At 32.3% G+C, this 20,582-nt stretch overlaps 1 protein-coding gene across 2 annotated transcripts in view; it reads left to right on the forward strand.

The window, feature by feature from the left end:
- Positions 1-1,181: 1,181 nt before the first annotated feature.
- The window catches only part of LOC130890650 (probable multidrug resistance-associated protein lethal(2)03659), a 37,458-nt gene continuing 18,057 nt past the window's right edge, over positions 1,182-20,582 (forward strand). Inside the window, exons 1-3 of one of the 2 annotated variants that reach the window (XM_057794850.1) lie at positions 1,182-1,359; positions 8,897-8,983; positions 10,663-10,893. In XM_057794850.1, the coding sequence (XP_057650833.1) occupies positions 8,901-8,983; positions 10,663-10,893 (314 nt within the window). In that variant the 5' untranslated portion in view covers positions 1,182-1,359; positions 8,897-8,900. Of the gene's footprint in view, positions 1,360-2,814; positions 3,061-8,896; positions 8,984-10,662; positions 10,894-20,582 lie in introns of those variants that run through there. The other variant, XM_057794849.1, reaches the window with a different exon arrangement.

Below are 20,582 nucleotides of genomic sequence, written 5' to 3' on the forward strand. Positions count from 1 at the left end.
TGAACACCAGTGATCAGGATCCACGTCTTCGATGAAAGTTACCAGTCTTTTGGTAACGGCGGTAAACTCTGGAAACAGCAGACTGAATTATGTTCAGCACACTGGCCACTTGTTGCTGACTCTGGGCTTGTCGCAATAGGGTAACCGCTTGAGCATCTTGGATGGGTGGGATTCTAGTTTGTTGTTAACGGAGATTTGTATCGGTTGACGTTTGACAGCTAACTGATAGTGGTGGATCAGGTAGATTACCTTTTATAAAGATTAGTTACCCCTAATAAGTACTATTAAGAACAAGCATTAAAAAGGTATATATCGATTAAAATATATTGTTGGACTGTGGCTAATACCATTAGCTATAAGATTTTATTAAGAAAGTGTGTTCGATTTTTTTTGCCAGTGATTTGCGATTGCGAAGTTGTCGCCTATCAATCCTCCCCTTGAAAATAAAATCGACTTGTTTCTCATATTTACTGGAATAAATATATTAAGGGTGGGAACTTTTTAAATCGACACACTGTATATATTTCGACATATTTTTCATTATAATTAGCCTTGAACAAGACTCATTGCAGATAAATGAACAGCAGGAAATGCAGAAGATGAAACAGAAGAAAACCTAGACGTGGAAAATGATACTATTATTAAACTTATTTCATTTCACAAAACCCGCTTTTCTTCATACTTTCGATTATCCGGACTTTCGAATACTCGAATCCCTAACGACAACAATTAGTCCGGTTAATTGAGTTTCAACTGTATTTAAAAATGCTGCTGCTGTAGTTTCGTAGCATCTAAAAATATACAGAACGGATATAGATTGTATTTGGTTTCAAGTTTTAATAGAAACCTTTGTACAAGTTTCTTTTCGATAAGTATATATTGAAACCTTTGCAAATAGATGCTGACATAGCTTCATGGATATCTAGAGAAATAAATGAAAAAGTGCGACAGCTGAATTATATATTTCATATTTTTCTCAAACAAATTTCCTTCGAACGTAGTAAGTGAACTGCCTTTTTTATCTGATGAAATAAAAATACCCATTTTCAGATATATCAGAAATTAATGCCTGCTATTTGAACACGTTGAACATAAAAATTATGATAAGAGGTAATAATAACGACAAATGACTCCACTGCTGCTAAGTAATCTCCAGATTGCACGTAATTAATATGAAATTATAATAAGTGTGTTATGCAACTTTTTGAAATTTGATGTTCTGAAAAATTCTAAATAAAATGGAACCTATTATATCGTATAGACAACACATGCAGTAAGAAGGATCAGGGCTGCGATTGAAAATCTACGCAGCAGTACTTAATGTACCTACTCACTTGAATCTAACTATATATACTATATGTAAGTATATATTTGAACTATCTAAGAAAAATGTGCGCGCGAATTTTTGGATTTTTTACAGCGTTTATAAATTTCCGATATTTTCCATATTTAGGTTGGACGTATGGGCTCAAAATAAAACGAGAGAGACGCTCTATTAGATTTTTTATGAGATTAGCATTTTTTAATAACGGATTAAATTTTTAAATAGGGTACGTGGCGTTCTGCGGGTAAGTTACTTGAAAAAGGCTCGTCGAAACACACTAACTTTTTCGCGGGTCAATTTAGGGTTGATTCAAAATTAGTTGGAAACAATTTAAGATCTAAGTAATACTTGATTACGAGCCTATTCAGAATGTAATGAAAAGTTTTCTGCTGGGTACCTGGACACTAAGAAGTGGAAGGGAACTCTAAAGCAGATAGGCTTGCAAAATTGGGGCGAGACAGTTACATTGCTACTATCGATGGAATTAAAGAATATGGTGTTGATACAGGAGCCAGAAAAGCCAAAAATCAGGATATATGGTCAAATAAAAGAGATTGCACGATATCCACAGCGATTTGGCCGAGGATGGATGAAGATAAAACAAAAAAAATAAGAAGATTCATGATAACTCAATCTAAAAGACAATTGGAGGACTATTGTTAATAGAATAATGGAGCATCTGCTCTGACTTGATGGAAAAACGACGTCAAATGCTAAGGGACGACTCAGTAGATTGCCTCAAAGACATACAGAGGAAATACGGAGAGGCATGTCAAGCTGTCCGCGAAGAGTTTCAAATTCTTCAATTGCAATTCGTAGATCGGGATGTGTGCGTGGTCCTCTTGTAAAAACGCGGTCCTTGAGAAGATCCCTCAGGAAGAAAGAACAATGTCTCGAGTCACATGACCCATTAATCTATCCATTCTCCAAAATGAATCTCAAGGTACTGCCACACTCCATCCTTCTTGAAATGACGAAATGTTCGCGAGTTTTGGATCGTTTGCTATTTGCCCACGTAAATCTTCGAGCTTTTCCAGATAACTTTGGCTGACCTCTGTGGCAGAGTTAGACTTAGAAAAAGGAAAAAACTTCCTTCTGGTTGGGGTATTGTTCAAAAATAAACTATAAAAGTAAAAAGATGGAAGGGGAGTTAGTTAGTTAACTAGAAATATCAATAACAAATAATACTAATCTAGATAAAGGATGTCCCAAGATTCTGTCATAAAATCATATTTTAGAGGATAAGATATATTGAGTGAATAGAAAAAATACAAGTTTAAAGTCTTCTCTAATGTTTGTTTACTCGATTATTCTAATTGTTTTTATAGATGCTAGACGAGCTCCTACACGATATTGTTAAATAGGCATCTCTAAAATACAGAAGTCAGTTGGTATTTCCACTTAGTTATAATTACGAAATAATTAATACAAGTTACACCCATTAATTTGAATAATAAGTATATACATCGTTAAAAAATTTTTCCTATTTTATTAATTCTGCGTTTAATCGATGATTATAAATTATTCAAAACAGAAACAAATGCATAATACAAAATATCTATATATTTGAATAAACGTGGGGCAACCGTTGTTTTTGTACGTCTTGTTCTTGTTATATACGTTAAAGTTCTCCTACATTCTTATTCTTGTGATCTTTGATATTATGATTAAGTGACTAGGTGATATTACATAGTTTCTAGTGTCTCTACGACGATGGAAACCAATCTAGAACTCAGGTAATTTTAAAAATTTTCGTGCAATGTTGTGTAACATTTCGATGAGTTTGTTTTCGATATTTTCAATTTTCTATACTTTATATTGCGACATTAAAGTCTCTAATATAGAAAGAGTTAAAATCAAGCCATTTCCAAAGTTTTTGTGGAAAATGGGAATAAAGATTCATATCACATACATAGTTATAAGGAAGTCTTCGGTTTTATTTTTTCTCGAGAAAAAATTATGTAGCATGTATATAATGCGGTTTCTTTATATTCAACGTTATAAAATATTTTGTACTCTCTACTGCGAAATTAAATTCTTAAAAAGATAAAAAGTATTGGCTCCAGATGTCCTATTTACTGTATTTAGTTTTCATAACGTTTATTTTGTGTCTTTTTCTTTATAAAGCTAACTCAACTCCATTCTTATTAATTCTCCAAATGTCTTCATACTTTATTGTTTCATATATTTTTCATATAATTCTCCTTTCCAAAGTAATAAGCACTTGTCCTGATCATGAGAGGTAATTCAAGTTTTGGCTGCTTGAGTGACAATAAGTCTAATTGTCGTTTTATATATTTTTCTTCTAAATCCCTGCAGTTTCCAATTGGACACTTTTTTGTGCTCGATATTGAGTCCACATCATCAGCGAAAATTTGATCGACTTAAAATAATAGTTCCTCCAATAGAATAGTGTGTTTCGAACAAAAGTTGAAAACAGTAGTAGACAGTACATCACCAAATCTAATCTTGTTCTTGTGATTCTTGATATTATGATTAAATGACTAGGTGATAATACATAGTGTCTAGTGTCTCTACGACGATGGAAACCAATCTAGAACTTAGGTAATTTTGAAAATTTTCGTGCAATGTTGTGTAACATTTCAATAAGCTTATTTTCAATATTTTTAATATTTCATACTTTATATTGCGACATTAAAGTATTTAATATAGAAAGAGTTAAAATCAATTACGTTAGAGCCATTTCCAAAGCTCTTGTGGAAACTCGAAAAAAAATGAAGAGAAACAAAAAGTAAGTCTCCCATTTTATTTTTTCTCGAGGCAAAATTATGTTATATGTATATATAATGCGGTTTGTTATATTCGTCGTTGTAAAATATTTTGCACTCTCTACTGCGATATTAAATTCTTAAAAAGATAAAAAGTATTGGCTCCAGATGTCCCATTTACTGTATTTAGTTTTCATAACGTTTATTTTGTGTCTTTTTCTTTATAAAGCTTACTCAATTCCATTCTTATTAATTCTCCAAATGTTTCCATACTTTATTGTTTCATATATTTTTCATATAATTCTCATTTTCAAACTAATAAGCACTTTTCCTGATCATGAGTGGTAGTTCAAGTTTCGGCTGCATGAGTGGCAATAAGTTTAATTTTAGTTTCATATATTTATAATTTAATAGTAGAGAGGATTTGAATAACTTTATCATTCAAAATATCATGTTCTATCTCCGGATTTAATTAATTTCTTTCAGTAATGTTTCATCCAAGAGACTTGAATTTGAGACCCCACTGTTTCTTCTGTCCATAATAATTTTTGTTTTTCGTTACTCAAAGGTGTCACAGTCCATGCCTCTTCTTCTGAATTTCTGCAGCTTCCAATTGGGCACTTTTCTGTACTCGATATTGAGTCCATATCATCAGCGAAAATTTGATCGACTTATAATAATAGTTCCTCCTCTAGAATAGTTTTCCTTATGTGTTTCGTACAAAATTTGAAAATAGTAGTAGACAGTACATCACTAAATCTAATCTTTTGATTCTTAACTTTCTAAAGAACTTTACCAGTATTTTAACTTTAGTCTTTGAAACTATCAAACTCATTTTAATGAGCCTTATTGTTTTTTCCGGTACTTTAAAGTTATTTGAAATGTAGTACAACTTTTCTCTAATTTTATAATCGTATGTTTGCTTAAATTGATGTAGTTGGATATTTTGTTCTACCACATATTCCTGATACTATGTGATATACCAAAAAGAAACAAACAACTTCTAAAGGCATGTGTTCCACTGGAACGTTTCTTTAAATGAGGATTTCTACCAAGAAATCAACGGAAACGTCAAGAACATAATTAAACTTCGTGTTATGTTAAAAATAATTAATAATGTTCAAACCATTCCCATACTTTTTGTAGAACATTTATCAACGTAGAGAGCTTTGAAGCTAATAGGAAAGTTCAGAGATACAATGACTCAGACGGATGACTTTAGTTTAGTAATTACAGTCTATCAGACACTATTGTTAAGGTACACATTTTAAATTCTCTTTCAACTTCTTACCAGCTTCTTCTGATAATCCTATTATTCCAATATTTTTTAAGTAAACAAAGAAGAATATCTAGTTTTCTTTATACCTAATATTCATCTTATTTGTATTTCCACGATTCTGTGCAGTAAATTCAAATCGGTCGGATCATTGTATGTTGAATTTTGATCTTCTTAGTTAATATTTTGCTTTTGAACATAATCTTATACGCTCCATTAGCTCCTAATATTTTTTCTTATATTTCTGACAATCTTTATCTTTTCATTATTTCTATATGTTTAAACATACTGCCAACGTTTAAGTTTTCCCACTATACTTCCTCATTTTAAAATAAAATAATTAGCAGATTCCTAAAACTTTCATTGGAAATTTTTATGTAAAATGTTATACGTAAATATCACGCTTAATAACCTTTCCACATTAGAAATAATAACAACATATAACATTCAAAACAATGAAGAAAATAATCATAACAAAATGTATCATTGGTGAATAAATTACATTTACAAAAGAAAAGAAAACGAGTTACCTCTAGAAAAATCCAGACTACTTCAAAAATTAAAACGTAAAAAGATCATAGTTCATAAACAATTGTTCAGCAATTATTTTAATATAAATAGAAGTATTGTAAATATCGTTTTAATGAATCTTGTTAATTAAATCGTTGAGATTAATCAAATTCATTCATTTGTAAAATTATAACTTGTGTTTTTGTGTTAACAAAGTTTTTTAAAATAAATTTTCGAAAGTGAAATTTATAATTGGCGCAGTCGTAGTAGGATTGGTGCGGTACAATGTACGAGGAACAGTGCCAAGCTCCTTATTTCTTTGTATTTTTTATTTAACTCCTATCCTAATCTATTATTCTCTTAAATATCAGTAGTGGGAAAATAAAGACAGTTGGTATGGGACAAAACGTCTCTACGTTACGGTGTCGACAGTATTCATTTTCTCCCTAGTTTATCTATACTGCGCATACTGGAATACCTAAAATGTTAGTAGTGGGAACACCTTCCACTTATAGAAACTCCCCATTATATATAAATAGCCTTTTCTGCACCCTGTGCAAGCTTCTATTACTGCACCCTTGATTTTTTAGATATTATAAGTACCCCAGCTAGACCAATGCTATGTAAAGGCCCACTTTATTTCATTCAGGGTAATAAAATAAAGCGCAAGGACCAATTATATAATACTCTAGAGCAGGGATTCCCAAAACCATTTTAGGCAAGAGACTCCTTTTCCTAACTGAACTGATATCTCAGACCCCCGTAATTACTTTACAATTAATTAAAAAACTCTATCTCTATTTTTTTTATATTGTTAAAAAATACTTACCAATATAGAAACTTTGCGGTTGGTTTAGTGAGTGAACTTAACATTCTTTAGTCATCAAAATTTATCAAAATAAATACAATAAAACTCAGTAAATATCAAGTGTAATCAATAATCATAATTATAACAAAATAACAAGTCGGTACCCCTAGAACAAATTATGCAGTATCTAAAAAATTTTAAATAACTCGGGTTAGTTAATTATTTATTAGACGTCGTCGACCTCCCAAAAACAGTTTTCGTTTATGTCGACCCGTTGGAAACCTATATCGACCCCTTTGGGAATCTCTGATCTAGAGGATGCAATGACTCATGTCGATGAAATTGAGAATTTTGCAAAACTTTATGGCCAATTTTATAAGTCAGAAATTCGAAGTAATAATAATAATTTTGAGTCAAACTTGATAAGAAATTATCAGAATAACCGATATAATAATAAATTGACAAATAATAATTATCATTATCAATATCGTAATAATAATAATTATAATAGAAATAAATTTAATTACGCAAGAAATGATAACTATAATTAATATAATAATAATAATTATAATTTTCCTAGTCAACCAATCAATATAAATCCTTCACCACAACAACGTCGTGATTATCCGACCAATGCTCAGGTGTTTGGTCCGAAGAAAAATGTTTTCCAAACCTGTATATAAATTACCCAAGCCAGAATCGATGTCGTAGACATCGAAAAATTTTAATAACGTACCTACTAGAAATAGCAATATTAACAATAACAGGTATTTCCAAAGACAAAACAAAAAATCGAATTTTACACGGAAAAGTTGTACAATAATGACTATGATGACAAAAATGAGGAAATAGTAGATAATTTTGAAAATTGATTTGAACTAGAAGAAAACAATAATGATCAAACCGTAAATTTTCCAAACGAGCCTCGGGAAAATAGAAAAATTCAGAAATAGTAGAAATAAATTTTACTTACTAATTTTAATATACTTTGAAGAATACATTTACGAATCGGAATTAAATCATTCTAAAGAAAAAAAAGAAAAAATAAGAAAAAGATCTCGGTAGATTATTTGAAGAAGAAGATGATAAATTGAATGTAACAGAAAAGAACTTGAAAGAAAAAAGAGCAAAGAAAAAATTTACGAATAGTGATACAAAAGGAAAATTAGAAACAGAATCTTTTGATAAAGTGAAGCTCTACGTAGAATTGCAGTATACAGGATTAGATGATTTGAAAATGAATGAAAATGATAAAGAAATTGAAATGAAAGAAAATGCAACGGAATTAGATAAAAAAATAATCGAAATGAATGATGATGTAATATTGGAAGAAAAAGATATGAATAAAGTAATAAAAATGGATAATGAAATATTAGAGAACGAATGTTATAGTATAGAACATGAATTAAATACAAATATATTGAATATACAAAATCAAAATAATATATGAATAAATAGAGAGAAAATAGAAGTTAATTACGAAACAATTAGAAAATAATTTGATAAGAATTTGACAAATTTTATGAAATTGATAGAATTACAAAAAAATATGAGAAGCCATACGAAAATCGAATTATAAATATTTGTATAGATTTTGGTTAATTCGAAAATTCCTGGGAAGATTTTCAAGAAAACAAAGGATTGAAGAAAAGAAGGAAGAAGAATTCGAAATTGTAGAAGGATCAGGATCTGAAACATAACTCCATTATTTTCATTCTTAGTGATTGAGGAGTTTCATCTATTGTTATCAATTATTTTAATATAAATAGAAGTATTGTAAATATCATTTTAATAAATCTTGTTAATTACATCGTTGAAATTAATTAAATTCATTCACATGTGAAGTTACAACTTGTTTTTTTGTGTTTTTTGAAATAAAATTTCGAAACTGAAATTTGTAATTGGCGCAGTCGTAGCAGGATTGGTGCGGTCGTGTAATTTTACGCTTTATCGCGATAAAAACTCGACTTCGACGAGGAACAGGAAATAGGAGTGCCAAGTTCCTTATTTCTTTGTATTTTTCCTTTAACTCTATCTTAATCTATTATTAGAGCAAGGAAGAGAGTTTATTAATTTGAAAAACATTTGGTATAGGAAAAAACGTTTTTAAAATAATTTATAATTAATTTTTTCTGTTTTGGGCAATACTCGATTTTATTCGTGTAAGCTTATTACTTCAATTAAATTTGATTAATTCAAGTTATGAATATTTCGAAGTGTTATAATGGCGATTGTTTTTTTTTTCAAAGCAATATGGAAGAAGTAAAGTCAGACGGGAGACCAAGGAAGAAAGATCCTTACGACAGAGCGAACATTGTTAGTGGATTATTATTTTGGTAAGATAAAATGAAAATTCTAAAATCGTCTTACGTTGTTGCTTCAGAAAAGTATTTCTTGTACTACTAGTTGTCTGAAAAGTTCCCGACCTCAAAAACGAGACTTCTTTTCTACTTCTAAGTCTACACACTTAGCCCTTGGAAGGCGTAACCTTTTTAACGTCCTTTTAATGTCCTCGTCTAATGAAAATATTTCTCTCGCAAGTGAAACAGTCACTGCGGGCCATATCTGGGGAATACGGTGGTCAACCAAGTCCAAGTGCATGTCGTAATCACCGAAGGTATGTTGTCCCGATGGAAAATGCAATCCATTATCTTGAATATTTTTTCGTTCCAGGAATGTAGTAGTAGATCCAGGCTTCATCTAAAGCTACGAAGCGAGGCAAAAATGCAACTCATTATGTTTAAATCGCCTCAATAAGGCCTGAAAAATGTTCATTCGATTGCGCTCAACGTGCAGATAGTTTACACATGCATAATTCTTCAATCGGTGTATGGCGAATGCGTTATTTTCATATGTGACATCTTCAGGTTGAGGTTGGAAGCCATTCAGACAACTCTGTAAAATATGGCGATAGCTTTGCTGAACATAATTGTTGAATTACAGGGAAATAAACATTCTGGTTCAATGAATTGAACACATAGAGTTACGGTTTATACCTTGAGTCGTTTTTATGGTAATTTTTTAACCCAATCATTGAAAATACATAGACATTAGATATTTTGTTATTGCTTTTGTACTTCATATTACTCGAGACCTTTATTACATAACTTTAAATTCTTCTTGTTGTTCAAAAGTAGGTTAATATACTCATAAATACGGTAAATTAATTTATTAACCCACGTATTAATGAATCTAAGTTTTTCAATACTCTTCTAAATTATGAGGAAGTCCTAGGTGATTTATTGATCAAATTTTGCTTTAGATTTGAAAATACGTAATGTTTTTTGAATGAAAAGTATTTAAAAGGCAGTATTGGAAAGTAAATGTTTGTTTATTCAAATTTATGTAGTATGGAAACCTTGAAGCTTTTTTTCTTGGGTGCACTGATATCTTAGAAACATTGAACCTTGGTTTTGAGAAGGCCACAACAGAATTATTTTTATCTTTTTCCTTGATAAACAATTTGTTTGTGCCGTCATATTTTCATTGTAATAATGTAATATGTCAAGAAGTATTAAAACGTTTTTATTTTATTTAATTTGTTACTCAGAAGTTGCATGGTGTTAAATTTGTTGTATAAGGTGGATGTTGAGGAAAAGAAAGATTTTAGCGGCCAAAACTTGCGATAAAAAGCGAATTTTTTCACGACACGTTGTCATAATGAAAGCCATTTTTGTGCGTCTGTTTCCTCGCACATTCTTTCGAAAAGTTTGTTTGAACGCACCTCTTTGTCCGAAAACGAATATCGACTGGTTAAATAACATCGTGAAGCGTCGAGTAATTATTTGTCTGTGATCAAATAAGGATTAAGCTGAAGATGATATAATAACAGTAAAACTATATCTAATTATCTTCAAACTATTCCATCGGCAACGTATTGAATTAATTAGCTTGATTTTGTTGCCATTGGCTCTTATTCAACAGCTTTTCGAAGCGATAACGCCGCTGATTATTTTCTTTTTTAATTTGTTAGATTTGTATAGTATTAGCCGTATATCGTATATTTAATTTTTAGTTGGCTATGTCCATTTTTTAAGCGAGGTTTCAAAAAGGAATTAACTGAAGATGATATGTATCTTCCTAGAAATAATCACGATTCAAGACAACTTGGCGATTTATTAGAAATGGCTTGGAAAAACGAAACTGTTCGAAGAAGCTCTCCATCTCTCTTGAGAGTTTTGCTAAGTACATTTTCTATTGAATTGATTATATACGGGCTATGTACATTCGTCGCAGAATGTTTAAGGTAAATATATTTATTTTTTCACAATGGCTGTTAAACCTAACTTTATTATTAGATTGGTACTAGATCTTAATACATTTTACGGAATTCATTTGTTATTTCCAAAATTTGGTTTTATGGGATCGTTAGAAGAATTTCATCTTTCCAGAAGCGCTGATTTTTATTATAGAATATGTGGTCCACAAAGTTGAAGCCTTATTCGATTGAGCTAGCTTCTTAGAGTAAACAATTCAAACTTTTTTTAACGTCTTTCTCAAAAAATACCCGATAACAACTCCACTTCTTCAGTCTGTGATCTAATTTCAGCAGGAGTATATCCACTAGAATCACTCATTTGTAGTTATTCAACCACCAGCAAAAGATTATAAACTGATGTTTGTATCTAACAATTGACAGAAGCATGAATGATTAGATTTTGAACAAAATTTTAAAATATATATTTTATTTTTATTAGTTTCAAAACTATTACTCCTAAAAATGAAAAAAACCAGCAGTAAAAAATGCCATAAAAGCGACGATAAAAATGTGTATTAATGTCTCAGACCCATTGAAGACCTCGAAATTTCGTTTCTTAATGGAACCACGATAAAAATAACTCATAATTACTATTTATTTTTCCTCGTGTTGAATTATTTATTATTTTTAAGTTTAATAAAAATTTAGTAACTCATTAATAACGTTATTTAATCGACTACAATGACGTACATTTCAACAATATCATAATTGAACAGTATTGCCAGACTTTAAGAGAAATATGGAGATCAAGTGAATTTGGAAACTTTGCTGATATCCAATATAATAAAAATATTTTGACTTTATTTAATTACATTTCACGTGTTCTTAAAGTCTTTCAGTTGCTTTGTATCTTAAAGCTTCAAAGATGTATTAGTTCCCCATAAAGGATCGTGATTCTACGAGGATGGTCCCAGAAGTACCTGACCTAACTGATAAGACACAAAAATTTAAAATAAATAGCTTTTTTTAGCTCCATTCACTTCTCCCAGCGATGTTTAATAAAATCGATACCCTTTTTATAAGAATAAGAATCGTCAAACTTCTCAAAATAGTCATTAACTGGCGATATCATTCATTCATTATTCATTATTACAAGTGCGGGAACAGAAAATAATACCAGGGGGCTAGGTCTGGCGAATAGGATGTATGAGGTAGCAATTGAAATTTTAATTCTAACTTTGGCCATTGCAATATCGGATTTGTGAGGTCGTGCATTGTCTTAAAGAAACAACACTTTCTTCTTAGCTAATTGAGACAGTTGCTGCTTGGTTTCTTTGTTCAAACGTTGCAATAAATTCGCATAATGCACGCCGTTGATAGTTTTTGCCGACGCCATGACCTTGCCTGCAGATGGAACAGTCATTGCCTTCTTTTGATCCGGTTCTCCCTTTTCAGCCCTTTGATTTGATTGTTCTTTTGTTTTGGGTGGGAAGTGAAGGACCCACGTTTTATCCATGGTTATTAAACGGCGCAAAAATTCAGCTTTAATATTGTAAAACATTGCCAAACACATTCACGAAGCTGTTGTTGTTCCTTTGTGAGCAAACTCGGCACTCATCTTGCGCACAGATTTTAGAGGCTTTTGTCTTCTTCTTCTTCTTCTTCTTCTTCTTCTTCATCGTACGTAAGTCCTGTGTTTGCATCAATGGTTGCCTATCTGCAGCTGGGATGATGAAGACCAGCTTTCATACCATCTTGTAGTTGGTCGTCCTGATGGTCGGGATGGATTCGATTTTTCTTCCTTTGCAATCTTTGCCAATCTGTCATCTCATTTAATAAGCTTTTGTCCATAGCGATAATTATTCGACCCTCCACCCGTTTTTGTTTTATCCTTCGTTCAAAATGTCTTCTCGAATCTCGAATGTCATATTGTTTTTTTCTGTGTTTTACCTTAGTTATATTATGTAATGAATAATGAATATACATACATTTATTTCAAGATAATTGCACTATTTCGTGAGATTGTATAGTAAATATTTATTTTTCTCAAGAGTCTTAAATTTCAATATGAAGATATAAAAATTCTACCTAAGATTGTACCACTAGCACCTTTCCAGGACGCAGATGACATTACCAACCAATACGGCGTATTCTAGTATCAATAGTGTATTTTAGCCGTACGTGAAGAAAAATTAGAGTCAAATAATTTTTTTTTAAATTAATTTAATATCTTCAAAGCTGAAAAATAAATAATTATAGAGATACGATCGATAACCGTTCTCATTTGCCACCTGGTACTTATAAATATTGATATTTATTCATTACTATGAAAGTTTCTCAAATGTTGTTATTCTATCTACAATTATTTCCTCATTAAGGAATGGATAATTGTAAAATATGAATTTGTTAGCATACAAATATTGAAAAAACATTATTCAAATATTGCTTATATCATCTAAAATAAAAGTATAATCATTCAAAAATAATGAATAAAATATGGTAATCGTCTTTATGTGTGTGAGAAGCTAATTAACACGAGGATAAACGATGGTAATAAGGTTGATCTTTATAAAAAACGTATATATAGTTTAGGCCCTAAACACCAGTCACTCCTTCTACACACGGAAGTGAGATGGCTTTCCAGGGAAGGGCTTTAACCAGATTGTACGAATTGCGCGATGAACTCAAGGTTTTCTTACAGACCTTCCCTTCGCCTGCTAGCCATCTTGAAATGTTGCGCGACGAGCAGTGGCCAATGAGATTGGTTGCAGCTCTCTGCAGAGAAGAATGATAACTATGTTTACAGTAAGCGACTGCTTTCCGCTGCTTCAGCAATTTGTTGAAACAAATCATCCTCAAATCGCTACAGACGTGGAAAGAAGTATACGTGAACATTTGACAAACTTGACAAAGTCTTCGGAGGAATATTTTCCAGAAGATAAATTACAATTACGGGAAATCGGTCCAAAACCAAACCATCAAGACTGACTGTTTCCGCATATAAAAATTTAATTGATATTGAAAATTCATCCACTCTCAAACAACTTTTCGAATCTGAAAATACCAAGAACCCGAGGTAATTTTGGTTCGGCCTGAAAAACGAATACCCGGGCATCGCTAACTTATAGATTTGAGGCTGGGTTTTCAGCTTACGCCTACACGAAAAATAAGTTCAGGAGTAGGTTGAATGCTGCACCAGAACTTTGTATCCAATTGTCAGACATACGAGGATATATTGAAAAATTCTTAGCCTACTATAGAACGAAACGAAATTTCAATGTCAAAATATTTTATTACTCAACATATTCTCCTCTTAATTGGATACATTTATTACAGTGAATCTGCAACGTCTATTGACCTTTCAAAAAAATGTTTCTTCTTGCTCTGCAAATCAGACCTCAACAGCTTTTATTACCTCCTCGTTGGAAGAAATTTTACGACCTTTTCAACTTTTTTTCAGATGAGGAAAGAGATGATAGTCGGACGAAGCCAGATCCAGTGATTTAAACCCTAAATAACGAATTTTTTGCATGGCAACATGAGATTTGTGCGTAGGGGCGTTGTCCTACAAAAACAAAACATCTTTGGATAGCTTTCCGCGTCTTTTCTCTTTAATTTTTTCCCTTAGATTGGTCAGTAATGTCGAATAGTAATCTCCAGTTATTCTTCTACCCTTTCTACCCTTATCCAAAAAATAAATAATGACCAATCCATGGCAATCCCAAAAAACTGAAGCAAGAACTTTACCAGCAGATTTTTGGACACGAAATTTCTTAGGTCTTGGAGAACCAGAGTGTCGCCATTCCATCGATTGTTGCTTTGTTTCTGGATCGTAGAAATGTATCCAAGTCTCATCCCTTACTCGAAACTCCTTCAACTGGAAATAGATTGCTTGATTGCTTGTCTCTTGAGTTTCGAGTCAGAGAGGTTTCACTGTGTACTCATTTCTTATTTCATACACTACCACTTTATGACTATAAATATCTAGGCCATGAAGTGAGGATAGGAAGAGATAACCAAACGTGTGAGATAAAGCGTCGAATACAGTTAGGATGGATAGCTTTTGGCAAGTTGAGTAGTACCTTGAAATCAGACTTACCAATAAGCCTAAAGAGAAAAGTATATGAGCAGTGTGTTATACCTGTGATGTCCTATGGGGCAGAAACGCTTACCCTCACGAGACAAACTGCAGGAAAGATGAGAGTGGCGCAACGGGCAATGGAAAGGGCAATGTTGGGAATTACGAGAAGGGATAGAATTACAAATGAGAACATAAGAAGAAGAACAAACGTTAAGGACATTATTGAAATTATAGCCCAAAAGAAATGGAAATGGGCAGGCCATGTAGCCCGAATGACAGATAATAGATGGACGAAAAGAATATTGGAGTGGAGGCCAAGAATGGATAAGAGAAGTAGAGGCAGGCCGCCAACAAGATGGAGTGACGATGTAAAGAAAATTGTAGGAAATTGGATACAAACAGCTCAAGATAGAGATAGATGGTTTAAACTAGAGGAGGCCTATATTCAGCAGTGGATGGAAGATGGCTGATAGATGATGATGATGATGATGACACTACCAGCTGTATTCATTTAAGTTCCGTAATCTAAACTAAACATTTCGAAAGAACGTGAATAGATGCTCCATCTTTCTGGAAACCAAATTTGTGCGGTACATCCCCTATTAAACAGGGCTCCTGTCAATATATGTGAATAGATCTTCGTTGATTACAGGTCCCCATCTTTGCCAGATTCTACAGAAGGGTTCAGGACCTACACAGTGTTTATTCATCTCTACTTTAGTAAATCCGCCTGCTAGTTTATTTCACTCCACTCTGATATGTTCTGAAACTCATAAATATTCCTTTTCATAATATATACTCTGTGAAATTTGAAGAACATGTTCTCAGGAAAGAAAATAGCAAATTTGTAGTCAAATAGTCAAGTAGTCAAGTAACCTCGTTGATTTACTGCACCAGAGTCTATTGAGGATGGTGCAAAATATCATTCTTCTCCCCATCATATTCTATGTTCAATGAAATTAGAATCTGACGATCAGTGTAGTGATAGCAAAATATGAAAGTCAGGTTTTTTAAAAAACTCCGTATTTCACCCCTAAATATGTGAATGTTCGTTGTTTTTGTAGAACATCACTTGTTGGTTTGTACGATATAATCATCATAGAATTGATCTATTATACTCCCTCAAATAAAAATTAAATGATAGGCTATAAGCATTATCAAAAGTAGTAGCCTCACAAACCACGATTTTAATAATTTTACTGCCTCTAAGCATTACCGTTCTCTATACCAACTCGAAGTTTAATGACAGCGTTCCGTAGTCAAAAGAAGCTCTAATCGTGAATGGAATGAAAGCAGATCAACGACTCATTACCCCAACCAATCCTTTGTTTTAACAGAAGCATGTAAATTGTTCATAAATCTCCACAGTGGTGACTGTCCCTTCTAGTGCACTTCGCTGATTACGATATTATTGCCGCTCAATGCCTCCTCGGCGGCGTATTACCCTTCTACGACGTGCAGCGGTGATTACGATGTAACTGCCTCTGAGTGCTACCGTTCTCCGCACTAACTCAAACATTAATGACAGTAATCAAAAGAAGCTCTAATTGTGGACGGTATGATACTAGACCAAAGACTCTATTTCGTCGGAGTTAGTTGATTGAGCGCCGGTAGTATGATAAACTAGAATATGTCTCTGGTGCATTATTGTCCTTATTTCCAGTTAGGTAATTTACTTTGATCGATAAACGAATAAACTCACTACATATGCCAGCAAACATTAAATATTTATATAGTTTTTTTCTAAAATTTAGAATTTATTGACGTAAAAATAATTTATTGCAAGTATTTTATCTAGACAAGAATGTAAAGTTGCATGACCTTACGTTTTTTTTAACCTAGAAAATGTATCAAAATCACACGAATTACAACTCATTTATAATCAGAATCTTAGAAGTTTAGTGTCACCAAAAAAGAATTTAACATTGAAATATAGCATTGAAAAAAACGGGAAGTGTAAGATTGATTATTAGGTACCTAGTTTCGATCGTTTATCGACTCATTAAAAATTTTATATTGAGAATTGTAGAAAAAATAGAAGATATTAATATTTTATTATTGAAAAAATTAATAAGTCTAGGAAATAATAAGAATAAAAGAATCTAATAAGTATTAATATTATTACATTCTATTTTTTAATTTGCTCAGTTGTTTTTTTGTTAATGATTCCGCAATCACGCGACACATTTTTGATATGAATTTTGGGGTACTTCATCATCATCATCAAGCCTTTCAATCCCATGGATTACTCCTCGTTTTCTAATTTTTATTCTCTTTATAGCTTGTCGTTTGTTTTGGCTGCTTTTGTTATTATTTTCGGTTCTTATGTCCTCCTCTATTTCGTTTCTCCAAGTTTTTCTCGGCCTGCCCCTTCTCCTTGGCCACAATGGGGTCCATTGCGTTATTCTTTTGATCATTTCAATTGGTTTTCTTCTTATTATGTGCCCGGCCCACTTGAGCGTTTGTGCTTTTACATATCTTAGTGATTACTGGTCTTATTTGGGTGGAAAGATCTCGCGGTAATTCTATTGTAATTCTGGCTGTAAGCGATGTGGCACCGTCTTATTGGTACCACATGTTAATAAAGCTCGAAGTATGTGGTCGTGACGTTAAAAAGTTTTCAATCATATCAAGATATGGCTCCCCATTGACAGTTAACGTTACGTCCAATGATTCCTCCTGATCAAATTGCACACCAGACTGTCACTTTTAATGGATGCAAAGGTGACTGATGAATAGTTAAAGGGTTTTCCATTGCTCAGAACTGACTATTCTCTTTATTCACATATCCATTCAAATGAAAATGTGCTTCGTCACCCATTATGATTTTTTCATGGGGATTCGTTACGGGGTTGTCGTGGGCGAGCTGTAACATTCTTTTGGCATATGTACGGCGACGTAAATGGTCTTCTGGAAGAAGCTCTTGTGTCAACTGAATCTTAAATTGAAACAAATGCGAAATTGTAGCCAAAGTTGTTCTTTGAAGACCAAGCTCCTTAGCACGGCGTCGCATTGAGGTTCATGGATTGTTTTGAACACTTTCTTAAGCAGCATTAATGGTTTTAATCGATCTTGCAGTACGTTGTGGTCCATGCTTGCGCCTATCAGCTAGCGTCCCTCTTTTTCGAAATCATTCACTACACGATAAATAGGGCGTCTTGTTAGCACGTTGATTCTGCCAAAAAATTTACGTAACTTTCTCATCGTCACAGTAATCGATGATTGATTTTGATAAAATGTCTTAACGATTAAAACACGTTGGTTTACCGAATATTTTTCCATAATAAATTGGCCACGTCTCTTCTTTACGACTGCCAAATATGAACTGTAAATTAACTTCTAATTATTATTGAAGTTTTATTAACGTATCAAATTACTAACTTTTTTTATATTATTGTGACTCTAAACACCATAAATATAATTAATTTTAGCTTTTGTATACAATAGGATTGGTATTTAAGAGAGCTTGTACACAGATAGTATACTCTTAATAGTTTTGACATCCAACGAGTACAGAAGCCAGATTATTAAAGCCAATTTATTTAGTTTTATTCATTGCTTAATAAATAGCTTTTTACAAAGTTGTAAAATGAGTTATTTAACTAAATATAAATTTCGATTATCACAAATTTTTACTGAAACTATGAGCGAAAAAAGTCCAGCGATGTACGAAGAAAGAATAAAATTAGACAATTGTTTCTTTATTATGACAACGCGCAATGAATCACCAATTGTTGGCCACTAAAGATGTCTATTCACATTCACCAGAATTGCGACAGGTTTTGACCGAAACTGAAAAATGTGCCAGAAGCGAAACTAATCCCGGAATTGAAAAAGTCACAAAATAGCAGGTGGAGGCCAATACGAACGTAGCTTTCCGGTTAAGGTTTCAACGTTTAGACAAACAAGTGCATTATTACTAAACAGTGGCAGTACTTTGAAGGAGATCAATTCAAAGTTATTTTTTATGCTACCAAGATATTGTTGATTTGGCAGTAATTTAATTATAAAATCACTGCCTATTTCAAATGATTTACAAAATTGAAAAAAAACTGTCTGTTTTCTATACTCTAAAAACGTTGAAAGACTTATTTTTTCTCTGTCAAGAAAATTGCAATTGTTATAGACAAAAAAATTACGATGTTAAGATAAGCCTTGTTGATTTTTATATACACAGAAAGTTGAAAAGACTGACATCTTCAAGTCGATGTTTGGAACTTTGGTGATATACCGCTAAACGTTTTGAAAAAAGCTTTCAAATTTAAATCAATTATAATAACATAGTCTAAATTATAAATTTAAATGTTGACGCTCTCCCGTAAGTGCACGTTTATGGCAGGTTGAATTAATATTAGACCATGAAAGTTTACATCAGCTAGAATAAGTTGAAATGCCGAGGTTAGTCTTATGGAATTTACATAATATTTATAACTGATTATCTTTATTTACGTACCCAATTAAAAAAAATATGCATACTTATTGATGAAAAAACTGTAAAGAAAAAAAAATTTGCATTTCGTGTTTAATTTTTTTGTAATAAAAATATTTGATTAAAGAATAGTTATTTATGCAACAAGTGAGTGAAGTAATACTTTTTTTACGAGCCGAAGGCAAGTTACTTTACTCACGAGTTTCATATAAAAATCTATCTACGTTCATAGACTTAATTTTTATTTTGTAATAGTAATATTAAAAGTACAACTGTGAGCATTATTAATTTGAAATGAAGAAGAAGTTACATTACTATTGGTACTTGAAGTGGCAACATTTAACGAGTTCAAAGGAATAACATCGTCTATAGTACTATTACTAATAATTGGATTGTTGGTAGGATTGTGAACATTTCCAATGTTGCTTGAAGTCGAACTAGTTGTTCCCATTGAAATTTTCACTGCGGAATCTATTTTGTTTTTTATTGAGTCGTCTACGTAACCCTCTGCAACTGTGTTGGATTTCCACCCACCGTGTTTCTTTAGTTGAATTATATCACCACCGGAATCCACTAAAAGAGCGTCGGAACGCGTCGAAATGTATGCCTAGTGTGTTTTTTTGGATTAGTTAAATTCAAATATGTTGCGATAAGTGAGGGAATTTTTGAAAAAGGTTTTGAAAGCTACAACTTGGGTTTTGCGTTTTCCATTTCAATACTGCATAAAGAAATGATCTGTTTTGACATGTGTGGGTCGTTGGTTTTTATATTTTTTATAAATGTTTACCAAGTTTACCATCTATTGTCAGATATTTTACCAATAACAGGAGTTTTTCTATCAGGTACTTAATTTTATATAATTCCTCCCTCCGCAGAGCTCTTGCGATTCCGAATATTAAAGCTGCCTGAAAGATGGTATAAATAATATCTAAGCTTACATTAAAATTCTTTGCTGTCTTACCTTATTCGTCGTCTGGAGCTTGCAACAGAAACTTATTAATTTCTTCACGGGCAAATGTTTCAGATCTTTTGGGTCTATAGCCAACTGTTTCGAGTATTTACTGTCTACGTCTATGTCGTTATTTACCAACCTTTCAGTTTTGAATAAGTTCACCAAAGTGTTGAAGACTTCCACATTAAGGATTTAGTTTAGTTTAGTTTCTGTGAAGAGCTGTTTATGCCTTTTTTTAGTACGCCACTCCATAAAAGAATTTTATTCCTTTAAAT

This window comes from Diorhabda carinulata, chromosome 2 (genome assembly GCF_026250575.1).
Source record: "Diorhabda carinulata isolate Delta chromosome 2, icDioCari1.1, whole genome shotgun sequence".
Classification (NCBI taxonomy): Eukaryota; Metazoa; Arthropoda; class Insecta; order Coleoptera; family Chrysomelidae; genus Diorhabda; species Diorhabda carinulata.